The sequence below is a fragment of the Galleria mellonella genome, unplaced genomic scaffold (genome assembly GCF_026898425.1).
Source record: "Galleria mellonella isolate WM207_F2 unplaced genomic scaffold, CSIRO_AGI_GalMel_v1 utg55, whole genome shotgun sequence".
Lineage (NCBI taxonomy): Eukaryota > Metazoa > Arthropoda > Insecta > Lepidoptera > Pyralidae > Galleria > Galleria mellonella.
Window position 1 is genome coordinate 4,463,973 of NW_026442115.1, and position 20,679 is coordinate 4,484,651.

The following is a 20,679-nucleotide window of genomic DNA, read 5'->3' on the forward strand; positions in this document are numbered from 1 at the left end:
GTTCGAACCGCACCGTTTATTTATGCATGTCTGTAGCGTACAAGGTTTTAGTTACTTAGATGGTCTCATTTATGGAACAACGGTGAAATTATCTATTATTACGCAGTTCCGATTTTCCCAGTGTATTTTGCTGAATTAATCTTCTAATCGAACATTTATTACAATCAGGTTGCAATATCAAAGATCAGCCAATGTCGAAACTGTTCATTAAATTCTTTAATTTAATCGATTTTCATGCGCCAATCCATTGCCATAATTTACATGAGGCCTTCCAAAACTTTTTTTTTCTCACTATAGTATATAAGAAACTATAATGCACTATTTCATGTTCTATCCACATTTTTGTTTATAGATAAATCTGTCAGAGGAGTTTTTAAAAGAGATTAAGTACCATAGGAATCACAGTGTATTCTGTAACATCTATGATTAATAATCATGTCTATAGGTAATCATCATAGCTTTCCATGAATAGATTGCCAGCTTGTTTGCCATACTAAATTGCATGAAAAAGTTTCAGTTAGCGTTTTATTTTTATATACATAAAGAATATGTTACGTATTATATTAATATTATATAACATTGTTAATTATTTACTCTCCTTTTGTTTCAGGCAATAACAATTTAACAATGCTGTCTAAGTAAGTGTAAACCGTATGTAATTTTTACGAGTAGATATATTATGTAATATGGGGGGTTTAATGTAACTGTTAGTTATTAAAGGTAAACAAGTTAATATAACTTTTTATAAAGACCTAATTGTTATTAATGTCGCATTTGAAATCCACATGAAAGGGTTAACTTTCGTGTTAGTTTGATTCTAACATAAGATCTAATCCTGTAAGTAACAAAAGGAACCATGAAAATCAGTCAAATTAAAGATCTGTTTTTATGTCGGTTAAAAATTACATTGTTTAATAAGACAAACACTGCTCACAATTTCAATAGGCACCTATCTACTCAACAGTTTAAGTTCAGTTGCGTGTTTTAACCCTACTTTATATAGATACTGCTATGCCGTGAAGCGTGAAGCTCTCGGCGGAAACACGAAGCTGTCAACATAAAATTATAATATTGGTTATCCACAATAGTACATTTTAAATATAATTAGGTACTACTCGCATATACTAACAAGGGACATTTTTTGTTCTATTATCGTCATGATCATATCAGCCTTTAACTGTCCACTGCTGAACATAAGCCTCCCTCTTGGGGGATTTTGCCAATAGCTGCCACGTTTGGCAAGTGGATTGGCAACCGCAATCAGGCTTTTTTTAACGGGTGAAAATGACCTGCGCTATTGGTATACACTAACGGGGTACCAGTGAGAGATGATAGGTGAGGATGAAAAGGCAGTACAGTTAGCCCATCATCGTGACGAACTCTACGAAAAATTGGTCACAGTAGTGTCCAGAGTGAACAAGGTGGAGGTTGACCTGATAGGGTATATTGTTAACAATGGGGACTAATCCCTTATTACTAACAATCCCTTCCCATCACAGTCAGGCTTTAGAGAAATGTTTTAAAAGGTTTTAGCTAAGTGGACTTTTTTAAGTGGAACGAAATCTTAAATTATTAATATGTTAAAAATATATTAACATTTTCATAAAAAATACAAACCTATTTCAACTATTAGAGTGTTTTGTCACTGTCTTTCAAATAAAGAATTAGTGTACAAGATAGAAAAAGAAACAAAATATATCAAAAAAGTTTCACTCTCTTTTAGATATTTTTTTACGTACAATGAAATAAAATTTGCGCCCGCATGGTGGCTTAATGGATCGCTAGTTAAAAATTAATTCATTAATTAGTTTCTAATAATGTTATAAAGATTTTTTTTTAAACAGCTCCCAGAAACTGCTGGAAAAGCAACAAAAATATCTTAATAAGGCCCAGTTATTGGTTGCCTAATATTTTATACCTTACATTTTTTCTATAAATGTATAATTTATAGTTAAATTCAATATAATAATAAATTATACAACTGATAAACTAAGGTTCTTTTGAGAACCAAACGGTTGTTCTTGTATGATTGTTTTAATCTAAAGGATAAGTAGTGCAATAAGAGGGAGGGGGAGGAAAATATAATAAATATAGTAACACTTTCATTGTTGACAATACCCTATCTAGTCAAACTCTATGCGGCTCTCTTAGAAATTATAGTAGTTTGACACAGTGGGCTAACCGACCTGTTTGTATTCTCACCTATCATTCCTCACTGGTGCCCCGCCAGCATTTACCGATAGCGCAGACAGAGATACCATTCAATTTATCCTTGTTAAAAAACGCATAAGAGATACAATAGACTATGTATCTGTAATGCTTATAGTTCTGATCAAGTCTATGAGCAATAGTTACCACTTTCCAACGAGCGGGCCGATAGCTTTTGGCAAAAGAGTGGCAAATTCCAAATCGCATAATAAAATATTGCAATTTAGATAGAGCAAGTTATATTACTTATTTAGTTTATAAAAAAAAGTTGTACCTACAACTTTTTTTTATTAATTATTTTTAATATACCTATATTTCAAATAATAAATGAATCTATTGTTAGAAACGTATACCAAAAAATAACAATTCTGCAAGTTTTATAATGCGTATTTAATTTTATTAATAAAAAGTGTAATTATGCGCACCTACCCGAAATAGGTCAACGACGCGATAAGGTGCTTCAGCCGTCGCCGCTTTGACGCCATTGTTCGGTGTAACCTCGTCAAATGAAAGAACGCGGCGCTAGCGCAGCTCAGAAGCGAGCTGTATTCGTCCTATTACGTCTCATCGTTTTACTTATAATATTCTTCATTTATTCAAATTACATTCCCAAATCGAACAATTACAAAATTTTCAAACATTTTTTTATTAGTATCAACCGAAATCTGTTACCTACTCATTAAAATAATACGATCAATTGATTAAGAATGTATATATTTCCAATTAAAAAAGAAACAGTAATATGAATAAAATTGTTAGTTATAGTACTTCTATTTAAGATTTCTTTCAATTAACAAACAGTAGAAGTTAAAGAAATATTTTAACGTTCTATGTATTCTAATTCCGTTTCTAAGTACCTATATTAATTTTAAATCATTTCATTGAGGCACGTTAACTATAGACGGCATGAATAAATACGTTATCAATGTGATAAAAAATGTAGCGCATGAGAGTGAAGAAACTCATATATGGGTATACCTACCTACAGATAAATAAGTTCAGAAGTAGCAACGTAACATCACTCTATTGAGAGTATCAGAACTATTCAGAACACTCTATCTGACCCAGCACTGATTAAATGAAATTAAACATACATAATTAATCATGTGCGTAACCATTTTTTAATTACTATTGTAGGTCTTCAATAATGTATTTACCACTTCTTGTCTTGTCTATATAAATCATTTTTTTTTGTCCTTTTTGCGATGACATATTTCACACACTGTATTTATATGTAGCTCTATTATATGTAGATACTTTTTTGATTAAATTTACACAACGAAAAAGTGAAATATTTCAATCATATAATAAATTTTAAAACGACTTCAAAAAGTTTATAATATAAATTTGACTATATTTTTATGTACTTAATAAGTACATAAAAATAATTACAACATCTTCAATGTTTTGATTCTCGTATTCAGGATTGGCTCGTATCTCAATCCTTTACAAATTTACTGTCTTGTATAATTTAAGAAACCACTAACAATGATTAGAGTAATTAGTAAATAACAGGAGTACTAGAAGTTTATAATGTATTATAATACATATTAAATATATAACATATAATAATATATATGAAAATATGTATTGTAATACATATTTTCATTGGAACCAGGTGACGTGATAATTTGTTTATTAATTTTAGAAAATTTGGGTAAATTAATGAAATCAACATATACTGTAAATACTGTAATAATATATTACTGTAAATAATTTAATAGTATTTTGCAATAGAGCCCAAAGGAGACAGACAAAAAGGTAAGTATTAAAATATCTATAGTGTGATTCCGTATAATAAATAGAGTGAACATGTAAAATGGAAACAATGAAGTCCACTTCTAAATCAGATTCAGCTTTATGTCAAAAAAGTTTTAAGGATGACATTTTCGAATCAGTGCAGGAGATGAGTTTTGCTATCAATGAATAGTTTTTGTAACATTAAATCAACTGGCTTTTCAAGGACACGTTTTGTCCCTGTATAAATTGAGGCACCTACTTCATTATCGCTATTTATATCTGTCATGGTACCTCTATTAACTCTACAATAAGCATAGGGTTTCTATCGACGTTTAAACGCCAATAGGTCCTAACAAATACTGACAAAATGTTACAGAAGACACAAAAGATATCCTAATTCTGAATGTTTTCCAAATATAATAAAACTTATTTCATAATATTAAAAGTAAGAGTTCTTTCTCTATGTGACATAGAATAGAAGATGTATTCGATTTAAAAAAATATTACTATCTACAACTGTTTTATAAATGCCATTTAGGAAATATTGGTGGTTAAACAGATAATATGTCCTATGTTTTACATTTAAGAAGTCGAGGGCGGGCAACAAGTGAAGAATATGTGACACTATTCAACAGTGGCAACGATAAGAAAGGTTAAATAACTAGCTCTCAATGACACAAATTGATTTTTTATCGTCAAATATGTGACGAAATTGCAGATGCCAGTTTCTCAACCGCCTTATCTAGAACATTAACGTCAATTCTATCTTTTGGTTATAAAAATCACTTCCGGTCCAATTACAACAGTAAAGCATAACAAACTGCATCAGTTTGAAGTATCTGAAGAACATATTAAATCTGTCAATCCCATATTTTTCAGGAATATTTACAATAATAATTGTATCTTCCATAGTTATCTACGATATCTTCTTTTAGGAGAACCATAAAGAATTTTCATTTATTCATTCATTCATCATTTTGAAATTTGAAGACATTTGCATATTAAAGCCAAGAGTGCATTAAAATACGAGTATTACTCCTACTATTCTTCAATTAATTAACTGTGCGGGAATTTCCTCGAAACCTATTATATTCCAGAAGATAAAATATCAAACAATGCGTCCCCACTAACAAGATATATCAACCACAAGGAAATACCATAAGCGTTAAATGTTTACATGGAATTTCCATATAAATTTAGATTTTTCCTATTGTATTAATGTTATATTGTTATTAATATGCTCGTCTAAATATATTATTATACCAATCAAGTACTTTGAAGTGAAAAACTAATTATAAGTTAGATACTTGTCAGAGACGAAATTAATTCACTTAATGACTGATTTAAAATTCCTTATCGTAAATTTCATCTCTTTTATTATATTTAGATGAAATGTATCAGTTGATTTAAAGTTGACTTTGAGATTTGAGAATGGCAATCAAGATGACGACTGGTTCAAAATAGTTTGTCTTCGCCTACAGTCATGAATTACAATATTACGATGATGATATAGCCATTAACTGTCTAATTAACTGTCTGCTGAAGATAGACCTCTCCCTTGAAGGGATTTTGCCAGTAGTTGCCACGTTAAGAAGGCAGGTTGGCAATGTAGGTAGGCTTTGGTGATGTTTTATGAGAAATTTTGCTGCTCATCCCTCGACTTTTAAGTCGCCTTTTACGACATACACGGGAAATAAAGGGGTGACCTATTCTATGCCAAGACCACACGGCAAATTACAACATGACATCTCAGAATATACTGTAATTTTTGTAGTATCTCTTTAACGTTGCCTTTCCCGAGGATATAGTGTTATGCTTTCGTACCCAATAGTTTCAATACCATCTTTTAAACCGAAATACAGCCGTGCAAGCATAGCTGTTTTACGAGAAAAACATAGATAGAATACACGAATTTTGTACAGTCTCCAAAGATATCAAGTAAATTCAAATGTGATGAATATAGTTATTTCGTTTATGGTAGTAATTAAAATGTTCGATTAAGCCATTACCATTAACATGCATTAACAATATCATACAGTCGAAGTAACTAATAAAGATAAACCACTAGAACTTGGTTGTGTCTTTGATATAAAGCGTCTAAGAAACTAATTCTGTTCAATGGAGAAGTCAGCAAAACAATTTTTGGTAGATGTAGGAACGTTTCAAAGTAAGCAAAATATTTAATATTTGTAATACCCCTAGTATTCCTTCCGACATTCTCGAATAATGATAACCATTATGCATCGAACAAGTTTAGAGAGAGTCATATTTATCCCTTTTTTAGTACTCACATATGTCACTAACTACTAATGCTTTTGTATTTCTTTAAAAACATATTTTGACAAAATCAACCAATCTTCGTTTTTCCCTAATTTCATTGTTGTTGTTCAGACTATAGTTAGTTCACTGCTACACATATATATATACAAAGGTGTAAGGTACTCTGGCATACAATTGCAATAAGGAACAGTCCTAAAGCATCTGCATCCACAGACTCACTGCATGTTTGAGGTCGTCTCTCCATCTTGTAAGAGGTGATACAAATCTATTCGCGAACAAATTTTTATGTTCTTCTTGTTCTTTTTATCCAAACCTTAAATCTAAGTACATTAGATATAGAAGTATGAGGTTCTATATTAAGTCTTTTTTTATACTTTTATTGATCTTATATTTTACATAGGATTTCGCAAAATTCAGCTATTCATTCTTTAGTAAATATTATGCTATGCTTAACATAACTATGACATGCATGTCATTGTCCCCGTTATTAAATATTGTAATGCATTTTCTATAATCTAATATAAATTATTTTTGCTGGCTACAGATATTTAGGAGTAAGCATTAATTATTTATATTTTGTATCAAATATCTTACATTTTTAACAACGAAAGAAACAACGTTTTTGACTGGCGAATACATAAAGACAATTTGATAGCAAAGCAACGATAAGTATAACATTTTCATTATTATTTATGTATCTAAAGTAATTTGATGTTAAATCACTCGTACAAACCGAGGCGTCGTGAAATCAGAATTAAATAACAATCATATCATTTAGTAAGAGTGTGGATGCGGGCGTTGCTTACTCATCAACAGATTTAAAGGGGACAGCGCGCTACCAGGGGCAAACAAATGTTCTTTGTGATTTTATACCAATAAATATTTTGAACAGGTACGATCCATACTAAAATTGTAAAAAGATTTCATTTGTTTGTAAATATTGACCAGAAGGGAGACTTTGTAAAAAGTCGATTGATTGGGTACCTCTGTCCCATTCGTGTTTCAACCGCGAAGCAACTGTGTTTGCATGGCTGTATTTCGGTTTGAAGGGTGGGATATGGTGTGAATTTACTGGGTACAGAGGAATAACACCTGAGTCCTCAGGAATGGCAACGCATGGGGGGTATCATGGGCGAAACAGTATACTGTGTTATGTCCATGGTACTGCTCATGTCTATAGGCGACGGTTACCACTTTCCATCAGGTGGGCCATCGGCTTGTTTGCTATTCTAAGTTGTATAAAAAAAATCGCTACGAAAAATTATCACAAATTAAAATTATCAAATAATTTTTATTTTATATTTGCGCGAGTAAAACCACAAAGTGCAGGTAATCATAATTATAAAAAGGATTTATGATATCATCACTTGATACCTAGGTACCTACTACACACCCCAAAGAGACGTAAGTTTTAATTTAAAAAACCATTTAAAGTCACAATCGTATTTGTTTATCCTTCAAAGACACCTGTGCCCCAATTTAAGTACATGCAACGATTGCGACTTATTTCGAATCTAACGTATATTAACTAATCAAATGAAACCTTATGACATTGACATAAAGTCTGAATGTACAAGCAGTGATACCTCATTTGGTAGAATGTTCGACAACGATTGGCAACATCGAGTTCCCTGAATTTTTAAAATTCATGTATGGGTTATTAAAAAGGTGCAACGTAATTACGGAGCATTCAGTCTAATACACTACATATAAAGCCTTCGTACTTTTAACGAAAATGAACGCGAGCTAGAAACTCTTAATACCAGAAACGCAACTTCACAAGTAGTAGCATTCAAAGTAATTTAATCAGTACAGTATCAATTGTAAAGACCAATCAGCGCTTTATCTACTATCTATCCTCGTATTATCTGTCTCCAATGTGCGCGAAGATATACTCGTATTACCAAGTTTCAATAGAATTTTTAAAGCGTTGAATATATAACAGTATGTGGACTTGCATGATGTCAAATATTTATATAATAGGTACAATTTGAGGTGCAGTCGCCTCTTTGTAATGATGAATTAATAATAATACAATGTGCATCACTTCCTTTTTATCCCCAGAAAATTATAATAGAAAACTAAAGGCTATGTTTAGCGTATCTTTTTCTAATGGGTAAACTTTCACGCATTACTGATATTCGCTAGTTGATATGTACTAGTCGAAAATCATTGATTTTTTACTTCTTATTAGATTAAAATGTAGCTGGGGTAGTCCTATGCTCAAATATAGAGCTACTCCAAGTCAGATTAAATAACAGTCTCAAATGCATTGCAGAGATACGAATTACCCAAAACCGTTTCTTATGTCTATAAGGAAGATGTTCAGCAGTGAATTGTAAATAGTTGAAATGATGATAGCGGTAGTTCATGAAAGTGAAGTCATTTTTTTTATACAACTTAGAATGGCAAACAAGCTGACGGCCCACCTGATGAAAAGCGGTAACCGTCGCCTATAGACATGAGCAGTGTCATGGACATAACAGAGTGTACTGTTTCGCCCATGATACCCCCTATGCGTTGTCATTCCTAAGGACTCAGGTGTTATTCCTTTGTACCCTGTAAATTCACGCCATACCCCACCCTTCAAACCGAAACACAGTCATGCAAACACAACTGCTTTACGGTTGTAACACGAATGGGATAGAGGTGCCCAAGGAAACGACTTTTGTACAAAGTATCCGTTATGTATTGTCAATGTATTAAGAATTAGGAGTCTCTGATAGTATGTTCTATGGATATCATAAAATATAATAAAAATCTTAAATAACCATTCCCCACTAACTGCATACGTACAAATGTACACAGTACAAATACTATTTCCCATAACTTTAGCTGCCAGCCTCTTTGTCGCTTTAATAACATAATAAAATATAAATATCCGGTTAAAAATTACAACTAAACGGTGCGATAGATAGGTGACACACAGAAAAAATGCAAAATACTAAAAAAAATTATCAAACATTCTTGAAAATGTGTACATATCACAGATATACTTCAATGATATTCTTATTTCTACACTTCCGTAGTATATATTGATAGGTAAATACCAAGACAGGAAATCTTTAATATCGAAAGTATTAAAAAAATATTTATATTTTTTTATATTTTCGTTACCAAAGGTTCAAATTCGAAAAGGTATGAATTGAAGTGCATTTTTAACTGATACCAAAATACCTTGTTGGAGAATTTATAACCTGAAACTACAGGAGGTTTTGGGGGTTTAAAAGCTTCGCTGTATAGGAAACTTAAGACACTGCATTACTCACCGAGTTTAGTAGGCTTTTCAAGCTGAGGTTGTATTTTTTTTAATGAGTGAAAATGAAATGATGATTCGGTTTGGACTATCGGTATGCACTGGCAGGGCACTAGTAAAAGATGATAGGTGAGGATGAAGCAAGGCAGTTAGCCCATATCGTGACAAATTTAACAATAATTAACCATGATGGTTTCTAGGGAGAACCACGTGGCGAACCAGAGGGAGATTTTGTACAAAAGTCGATTGCTTGGGCACCTCTGGCCTATTCCTGTTTCAATCGTGAAGCAGTTGTGTTAACATGGCTGTGTTTCGGTTTGAAGGGTGGGATATGGCGTGAATTTACTGGGTACAGAGGAATAACACCTGAGTCCTCAGAAATGGCAACGCATGGGGGGTATCATGAGCGAAACAGTATACTCTGTTATGTCCACGGTACTGCTCATGTCTATAAGCGACGGTAACCACTTTCCATCAGGCGGGCCGTCAGCTTGTTTGCCATTCTAAGTTGTATATAAAAAAAAACTTAATGGGGTATATTGCTAGTAATGGGATTGTTAGATTCCATTACCAACAATCACTTTCTCTCTGAGGAGATGTTGTTATATTACCTGACTAATATATTTACATTAACGAGTTATAAAAAAAAACTAACATGGAACGTAGACGCGTTCCACTCTTCTCACTGCTTACTCTACTAACGAAGATCTAAAAAAGTAGGGGGTAACTTACTTCCTAACAATAAACCTTTGCTTATGCCTTCTTACCGTTTACTGGATATCGGTGCGTTCTTAAATAAAATAGCTGTACACCCTTTTTCCAAACACGTCACTAGCCATTGCCCATGTGGATTCAACTGCTGAATCCACTTATTGGTGAAGCACATAATGTAGGGGAGCGGACGCCATCGCACCACATCAAAGCACTATCGACTTCCGGCGCAGACGCGGGTTATCGGACGACCTCCGAAATTCCCGGCAATTAAGTAGCGCGCACGCCGACCCTTTCCTCTCGCACCAGGGCCGCTTCCGCTCGCCCACCGACTCCTTCGATCGGTTAAAGTAAACACTATAACGGTTAACTTACTTGTTATCCACTTACAAATATAGAACTTGCTGTCATGAGGTCATCGCGGGTGACCCTTTACTGAGAACAGCATAGGTAATAGTTAATTAAAACGTATGCTGACGCATTTTCCTGGTATGTCCCGTGATATTCATACATAAACGTTAATCAGAAAAATATATCTTGGACATTTATATAGAAGGTGACTAGTTCATACCACATCAGGGTCTTCAGTCTACCCTCATTAATTTAATATTTTCGTGTCGGTAAAGCAAAGAAGTATATATGTATTTATTATAGAAAAGAGCAAACATTAATAATTAATTTTATTTTCCCAATTTTTAAAAACATTTCGTTGCTATAAAACATTAAAACTAAGGTTTTATGTTATTATTGCAGTAGATATCTATTATAATTCTTCTTTTAACACTATTTTCTATAATTTCTTTTCTATTTATAAATCATTTACAAACATTATGCGAGGTAAGTCCAACGTCCAGCGCAGCGTCCGGCCACCCTCGCAACGGAACATCTAAACGAGCGAGGCACTGCGCTGACGCAGGATAAAACGGCGGTTGAGTACATATAAATATAAAGACATTATCTGAGCGCGGTAGGTACGAGCGGTCACTAAATAAATACGTATAACATGAATGAACATTTGCTCGGCGGGTCGAGTCGGCGCGCACTTCCGCCGACTATAATAAGGACACCAAGCGATACCGACGGTACAATTTCGAAACGGGAGAGTCTAAGGAGGTCACTGGATAAGATTACGGTTAACTGTGTAAACAAACCGTTTACATTGATAACTAGTTATTTCTGCGATGGCGCCCATGACGCGCTATTATCGATGGACTCCTAATCGGCGGATGATAAGCTCGCACCCTCGGCTTCATCGCAGAATAATCAATTGATGTCGTTCATAGTAGCCCAAGATATGAAGTCTCTACGGGAAAATATATAATATTATAAATACAGTAATCAACGTTTCAACTGTGCTACAGTCACGCTATATTATTGCGCTGAAATTTCTTTACAAGGAAAATGAATTGGGCTTACTTCTAAATTATTATCCATAGTATTGCTATTAAAAAACTGTAACAGATTTGTCTCTGCATAGAAGATAATATTCAGCAAATACCTGAAGCCTTTTATAAAGATTTCAGAAGCCAAAACAATCCGCTAAGACTAACTTTTAAATTGAACATCTTATAATATTCGCAGTATTAGTATTAACAAACGGTAATCGTGTATTTTGCAACCTATTTGATCAGTCGTAGTCAAGAAGTGGCAATAAAAAATTATAGAGAATTACGTTTCAAAAACAATAAGAATTCTATGGTTTGCCGTACCATAAGTTATATGGACACCAATATATAATATTCCCATTATTGTATATTTGACAGAGATTCAGCTGTGCTAAAAAATCTGAACCTACAACACTAGTTTTTATTCGGTTTTGAAGGGATATTATTTCACACCGAACCCCACCTACCTCGTGATTTCTCTGTCAATATACACCTTAGTCCTAAGGAACGACAACGCATGAGGTGTGGCATGGACAGCACAGCATATCCTGTGACATCTATGCCTATAGAAGACGGTTATAATTTCCATCAGATGGACCGTCAGGTTCAGTTCCATTTGCCATTTCCCACATATATAATATAAGCGATTGTCTTACACGTTTATATTTTATGGGATGATATATTGAGTATTGTAATTTTTTTAAGTAATTTATAATTGTATGATTATTACAAAACTGCAAGAACAGGTGGACAAATACCATAGAATATGATCTATATGATCCTATCACATATATCATATTGTTATAATTAGAATTCTCAAAAATCTGAAATCAAAGAGAAGCTACAATAATTCTTAAATCCGGTATCTTAGAATGACGACTTCAACGATTTGGTAAAAATTAAAATTTATGCACGACAAATTATTAGATAAATTGCGCATAAACTGTTATTGCGCAGCGGCAGATGAAAACAATTCATTTATATAGGAGAATGCACAATCGCATACTGATACACTGATAACCGTGTCAGTGAATTTAAAACCTTATGCTACTCTGCCATAAATCAAAAATTTCCAATACAGTCGGCGAATGCACTAACTACAAAGCGAAAACGGATTTAAGAGCTGGATAAGAGAGGAATCACAATACAGTGTGTGTTATTTAACAATACAATGAAATTGTTGTTTTCATTCATACCGATGACACATTGACACACAGGGTAGGTACATACTGGGTGATAAAACTCCAAGTATAACGGATATACGTTAAACATTTTGAATGAACATGTTTTGTATGATTCACCACATAACAATGTCAAGTGTCAACAGGGTGAGTTTTCCGGAAATTATTTCCATTTAGATACGATGATCAACAAATCGATGATGCATTGAAGTTGTAATATCTAATTGTATGACTAATACGTGGACATGTAAAATTATAGTATAGATAAGTACCAGTCTAAGATATTAAACTAGTATTTGAAACCTTGAATACGTGCACAATCTCTAAATCTACAGTCTACATTGTATGCCTATGACGTAACTGTCCTGTAAGTACAATCTTATTATTGATGCTAGACCTATCACATGAATTGCGCAATTGCGACAAAGTAGTTTGAGATTTAGTTATTTGTACGGAAACCAGTGTGATTCTTTAAATCGGTAATTCAGCCCGGACACTGGATCATGTTTCTTTATTTCATAATATTTTTTATAAAAACTATTAAGAAAAAATAAAACATTTTGTTTCCTCATCATCCATTCTATGCACCTGAAAATAAAACCAATAAAATAAAAAAAAAAAACAATCATATCAATCATCAACCAAGATATCTTGTATTATACGTTAAAATTTATTTGAAATGAGAAAACTCAGGGGTTTTGAGTCGATTGATAATAAGTATAAAGTAAATATGATAAACTTCCAATAACCCTACAAACAAGCTAGATAGCAGCAACACGCGATTATGTACGTCGTACTTGTGACCTAAGTTCAAAAACACATCAAAAGACATGAATTTCAAATTGGCTACATGTCAACTTAGGCTTCAGCAGAGATATCACGGGAAGTATTGTTCATCTCGGATGCATTGCCTTACCTGAGCACGAAGGTGATATTTTAGTTTGAGATACTATCTTACCCTTCACGCTAATATACAACAAAGTATATGTTACAATGTTGCTTGCTTGAAGAAACGAGTAAAACAAGTATTTTAATTTACGATATCACAAAGTACTCCCAGTAACACCTGGTGAATCACGCAAAAATAAATTATGCTACCACAGTTAACAATGGATATTAAAACAATTCATACACATGAAAAATGCTATAAAATTCCTACGTTATAAAGGAAAATAAAAAAAAAAAAATTTAAAAAATTTTGTGAACTTTACATAAATTCATTAAATTATTACTTTAATGAATTTTGAGCCATGACTTACATCAGTGCTTAAAATGCTAATTCTTCTGACACCAAGAACAAAGTAATTTGTCGAAATATGAAGGAAAAAATAAATGTTTTATCGCGATTAACAATGTTGTCTTTAAATCTGTCACATTTTATAAATACCTATATATTGTATAAAATAGATATACCAATGACCGGTGGAGAACACGTGTTCTTGAACAGTGACCGCGTGCAGGCAAACGGTAGAGGCTCGCCCTTCTCCATCACGATGATTATTTAATAAAACGTACAATTTCATACTTCATTCATATCTGTATTGAAGAGAGATTTATTACAAAATATAAATTTTTATATAATAAAAAATATAAATATATAATAAATTTTATTTTGTCAAAATGTAAATATAAATTTTAAGTAAATTTAAATGTACTTGAATGAAGTCACAAGGACAGAAAAGTAACTATGTGCAAAATCTTGTTTCCTTGTAACAATTTTGGCACTAAGATGAGGGTAGCAATAAGTTTTTTCGAAAATACTATATATATAATCAACGATAATCTAAAAATAATTTATATTTTACAGTTCCTTTTAAAATTTAATAAGGCTACCTCTTGACACGTAAGTTATGCCATAATAAGAATTCTGAGTAAAAACCTGCATTAACATTCAAATAATTATTGATATCGGTAAGAGAATATAAACGCTAAAGAAAAATATGTCTCTCTGACAAAAGTAGCTAAAAACGCGACAAAATCTAAGCGTTCGACGCTCTACAGTTAAGTTTTTAATGTGTTTAGTTGAGTAGTTCCACGAGTGTTTGTTGGTAATTCGAGTCGTTGGACGCCAACGTTTATCGGGCGCCTGCAATCCGCGCTGACCCCGCGATATCCTCGATCTACATTATCCCTCGCCCCTCCGCCCTCGGCGCTAGACAAAGGACTGTAGACCCTTCGTTATGCATCTTAAGGAACACATTATATCGTAAGGAACGGTGGGAGCGGGCGTATGAATGGACTAGCTTGTGAATGAGCGGACTATGTCCCGCGGGCGATAAGCGCTATCGTCGGGGCCAGCTGAGTCCATGTTGACAAACCCTGCTCTACTTTCGTTCTGTCCGCTCCGTGCTCCAACTTAGTTTTATCAATCGAATGTCGTTGTCGTCCATGCTGTTGAATCTTAATTAACATTATTCATTGTACAATCAAAAATATTGTAATACAGCAATTATTGTTTTTATAGACCTACATGAAAAACTACTTTGTCAAATTTTAATTATAACATTATTGGTCAATAAATTGCCAAATTGACCTACCGATCACCACAGATCCGGTAAAGATAAATTGCAGGGCTATAAAATTATCGCTTAACTTGACCTACAATATTCAGCAAAATACCAACACGTTACACTATATTAGCGAATCAGCGTAATATCATATCGTTTATGTAGAATTATAGCAATAATAAAAAGACATTCCCAGCAATTCAATAAACCAACAAATACCTACAATACCTTTCTTATTTAAATTCTAATGAATTCTAATGAACATGTTATTTTAAACAATGCTTTTTTTAACTGTAATATAATCTAGGACGTCTAACTTTATATGCATTTGAAATGAGAACAATAAAATTAAGACCCCAGTTTCAGGACACTTTGTTAGACATTATTAAAGCATTAAGGACAATGTAATGTTGTCATAAGCGTTTTAACCCCAATAAGGGAAGGGAAGAATTATTGTACAGATATCGGCATTAATCATTTTACATATTAGGTAAACAGGTGGAATCTATGGCCTAATCGAACAAGGTCTAATGACTACATTTTATCATTCGTCTGCATAAAAAACGTTGCGTGGTTAATGAACGTTTTAAATTCCATTATTTATTTGATCATAATTATGCTTTATAAACGAAGTGTTCTTAATTTTTTTTTTTTACGAATATAAAAAGTAAAGCAAATTGTAACATTCTTTGTTTAATAAAACTAGCGGTTTCCTTTAGCCCTCGCGAATTTGATTATGGTACTCATTATAATAGTTTCGTTTCTTAACTCACTTCGATCTAGGAATCTCTTAAAAAATCTGTCAAACAGACTTACCGCTGTTTCCGGGTTTGTGAATTATATGATAAACTATGTACCTATATTAACATGGTAGTCTATACATTTTGATTTCCGAGAAAAACAAAAATAGCTGAGTACAAGGTCCAGACTGTATAAGTAATGTGTCGTCAACTCCATATTTCAAGTTTTCCTAACACTAAACTATTCCTCGCACCAAAACTATTCTAACCAGCTGAGAAAAGAAATACCCTTTTCATTTAGTTATGTAATATAAAAAAAGTGCATGCAGATCCATTCGATTGAATTTTTCCCCAAATCGTACATATAATTTTTGAATCGAAAATTTTTATAACGTTAATGACCCTTTTAAAAGCTAAAATCCCGAATTACGAGTACATTTATAAGTTTTATTCGTTTACTTTCAAACATTACTTACTTGTCACAAAATAAAAGGACTAACTAATATGTTAATGTTTTTAGTTAAAATGAAGCCATTCGTGTATTATTTTACAATTCCCATAAATAAAATTTTAAACACCAATAGTTTTAACAAGGACCCTCGGATTATCTACTGATACTTAGCACTTCTTGAAACTTTATATATTAAAAGAAAATTGATTTTTTTATGTGTAATGTACACACTCAAAAAATAATTAACCAATTTTAATATTTCTTCCACCTATGTATATTGTCAACGAGGTAACATACGCTGCTCTTATTTAAAGAAAAATTGAAATCTTCCTATTTACTTGTGTAAAGCTGGGGCGACTTGCTAGTAGTAGTTTATACCAAGGAAGCGATTTTTTTTATTATTTCAGCCGTTAACTGTCCACTGCTAGATATAAGCCTTCCTCATAAAGGGAGTTTTGCCAATAGTTGCCACGCTTGGCAGGCGGGTTAGCAACCGCAGTTACGCTGTTAGAGACGTTTTAAAAGGGACGCTGCTGCCCATCCCTCACCCTCCCTTAGTCGCCTCTTACGACACCCACGGGAAAGGAACGGCCCATTCTTACCAGGGCACACACGGCGAAGGAAGTGATTATGTTTTAAGTGAATTACAAAATTTTCACTCACAAGGTTTATTACAACTAGTATTAAAATTTTAGACGTTAAATTTTTGGCATTCGTCTCTATCTTCCATTTTGTTCACATCTAACATAATTTGAGATCTCTTCATCATCATTATCAAATCTGCATTTAACTGTCTACTGCTAAACATAGGCCTTTCCCATAGACTGCCATAAAGAATGACCCCGAGCCACTTACATCCAATGACTTTCTACAATCCATTTGAAGTCGTTGCTCCATCTAGTGAGGGGTCGTCCTACCGCGTTAGCCTATACAAAGTTGTCTCCCAAGAACCTTTTTTCCCTATCTTCCTTTCGTATTCTATCAAATAAAGGGCATAGCCTTCGCCATAGCTCGTTAAAGAACATGAAGCGTCTGCATACGGCCGTCAGTCCTGTATTACATGTTTCGATAAGTTATCACTGGTAACACGCACTGGTTAAGGATCTTTGTCTTCACCTGAGGTATCTTATATTAGATTAATTAAATTAATATAAATTTAACTGTCCTTTTAATAAAAATAAAAAAATAAGAGTATATACGTATATTTTATGATCCAATATCTTGGACAAAAACTAATCCCTGCTTTTGTCCATAAAATTCTACTTCTACCTAAATTCTTATACAAGTTGAGACTATACCTACTTACATACACAGCTCCTTGACAGCATTTTCTTTACATTTCAAAGAAACGAAATTTTACACCCTAATTATTAGAACTCCTGTATCCTCTTTATTTTCTTTTAAATGCTTAACAATTTTTTATACTAGTGAGAATGACAAAGGAGTTAACCTTCTTTAGTATTATATTCAATCTTCCAGTCTGTTTAGTTTATATTTATAAAATATTTAATTATATATGCATATAGACATTAAAATCCAACACCTCCGAACTAAAAGAATTTCAAAACACAGAAAAGTAGTCGTAAGTAAAAATTTTGCCAACATTTACGTACATATTTTATTATTTTTACACATACCAACGTAATTAGGTATAATAAAATATTCAAATTGCAATTAGAAACATGAAACCATGACAGTCGTCATATTGCTTATTTTTAAAAAATACCTGTAATATGCAAAGATAACAGAATGGTTGTACAACAACCCATCATATATATAAGCCCATTTATGTTAAAATTATACGAAGTGAGTTAGCGTCGATAATAGGAGCCCGTGCCGAACCCTAAAAAGTAGTAATTACAACGGGTGGAGAATTCTCGCGACGCTCTAACAAGGCTGCCGGCTGCGCGGGCGCACCTGTCGGCCGCACGCGCCACTCCCGCGCGTTGCCCGCGAGCCCGCCGTGCGAGCGCGTCGGCCGCTTGCAAGCTGCTAAGGTAGCGGCAAAACCATGCACCGAACCCACTTACAAGACCATAGGAATGTTTTCATTGATATCACGCACTGTAAATACCTTTTAAGCAAGTGTCAACGCACTGTCATTAAAGATAAATAACTATCATTACTTTTGTTTGCCCGATAACGCCGATAACACTTAGCTTTCTTTAAATATTATTACTTTTTAACCCCAACACACAAAAAAAGGATATTATAGTTGTAATTGTGTAAATGTTTGAATCCTTTGTGTATGTTTTACATCTGACTTGTCATTATGGTTCTTAAAGGGATGGATGTGAACTGATTTTAGTGCAGTCATTCTTATTTGAAGGATCATTATAACCTGGATGGTTATCATAGACGCTTATTGGAAATCAAAGCGAATCAATAGACAAATGGATCAGGATCAAATGCATCTTCTTGAATACAATTAGAATAACATGTTTAAAATCAAATGGTTTATTTATATGCATAGAGATTTCATGCTCGTGATTTTTAGAGTGCATATCGCTACATATGGGATTGTTATGAAACGAATAGAATCATGTATTAGATACTATTAAACAAGATATTTTTTACTTTATACCAACAGAAATTTTAAAATCTTACCAGCACTTTTTTAAGAACCTCAATTACCTATATTACCTAAAATACTGAGCTGAATTTGTTCCCACCATCTTACAATTAAATTCACCTTTTTATAATAACATCGCATAATGGACACCTATTCTGAACACGTTAAATATTATTTTTTTCAAAGGCTGACTACATCATTCGATTGTACCCTTAAACCTTATCTCTAACTAAATAGTCGGTATGCGGCACGGACTAATAAAAACAAATTGAACATACTCGACATCAAAGATGGGTAGGAGCTATCAAATCGAACACGTATCTAGTTGTAAATTCTCGGAAGCATCCGCATTCCATAAGAACATGTTCTTAATGCCCTATCGGAGGCTGTTCAATACATCGCTATGAGTCATTTGCGACACTGCACCACAATCATTAACATTCCAGCGAATGCTAACACTTCGTCAATAGATGTTGCTGCGGTCGACACTCGATGCCCACTGTTTGCAACTATCCATTATAAAACATGTTAATTAAGAAAAATTTTACGTCTTACTCTCAAACAGATTACAAACTCAATGAAACGGAAATTCTTTAAATTTTAACGGCTAGAGTCCAACATGTGAGGTCAAAAAGTGGATATAAGTAGGTATATTATAACGGATTTTTCCTTCGTATGGAGTGTATCATTTTGTATTTTGATTGTAAAATATTGCAATGTAGTATAGTGACTATCTTATTAATATTACAAATGCGTAAATCTGTAAGAATGGATGGATAGATGGATATTTTTACTCTTTCACGCAAAAACTACTAAAGAAATTGGAATTAATTTAGTGTACTTGTAGTTTACGTCCTAACTTAGTACATAGGATACTTTAGGTATTTACTGATTCACGCGAGCGTAGCCGCGGGATACAGCTAGTAATTAATAAAACTTAAACGATAATAGTATTTGCCTCAGATATCTGTATGTTCTTTTATCATGTTCTGTACTCGTTCCTTTGTAGTTGTTCCTTTAAACCCACTCTTATAATGGATGTGGAAATACCAACATTCATTCAACAGTTCAAAAATAGCTGTCTGCCTCAACACGAAGTCGGGAAAACTATTTTTCTCCAGTTGATAAACAAAACCAATACTTAATTCTTATTGGAAAGGCAACAACTAAGTCACATTACTCTTTGAAGGTATTTTCTCATATCTCAATCCGAATATAATCCGAGGTTATTAGGAAAGACTTTTACAGGTGGATGTAGCTCACCTTTTTAAATTTCTTTTTTTCTGTAATGCACGAGGGTTAACTGTCAGGTTCAACAGCTTATAAACACTTGCTTTAGCAGTGCACTTCGCTTAAATATTACAAAGGTTTCCTCGCAACATGATGATTTCTGATTGTTAATTAAATAAGAAAAAATTTTGTATAAATCTTCGCTATTAAGTACCAATGTATGTACGATCCAATGTATCCAATGTTCATCATCAGGTGACGACAGTAACTATAATAGATAATATGGATTGCCTGCCTTCGGTTTTTAAACAACATTTTTGTTAGTTCTAAGAATAGCTACAATTTTGATATCTTCATCATAGTGAAGATAAAGTCGAATCAATTTATTGTTCTTTAATCCTATTAATATTATAAATAC

The 20,679-nt window shown here is 33.2% G+C and overlaps 1 protein-coding gene across 3 annotated transcripts in view; it reads left to right on the forward strand.

The window, feature by feature from the left end:
• Positions 1-20,679, forward strand: part of LOC113521438 (uncharacterized) — a 121,398-nt gene that overhangs the window by 63,443 nt on the left and 37,276 nt on the right. For 2 of the 3 annotated variants that reach the window (XM_026906967.3, XM_031912690.2), the window contains exon 2: positions 611-638. In XM_026906967.3, the coding sequence (XP_026762768.2) occupies positions 611-638 (28 nt within the window). Of the gene's footprint in view, positions 1-610; positions 639-2,646; positions 2,867-20,679 lie in introns of those variants that run through there. The other variant, XM_052899010.1, reaches the window with a different exon arrangement.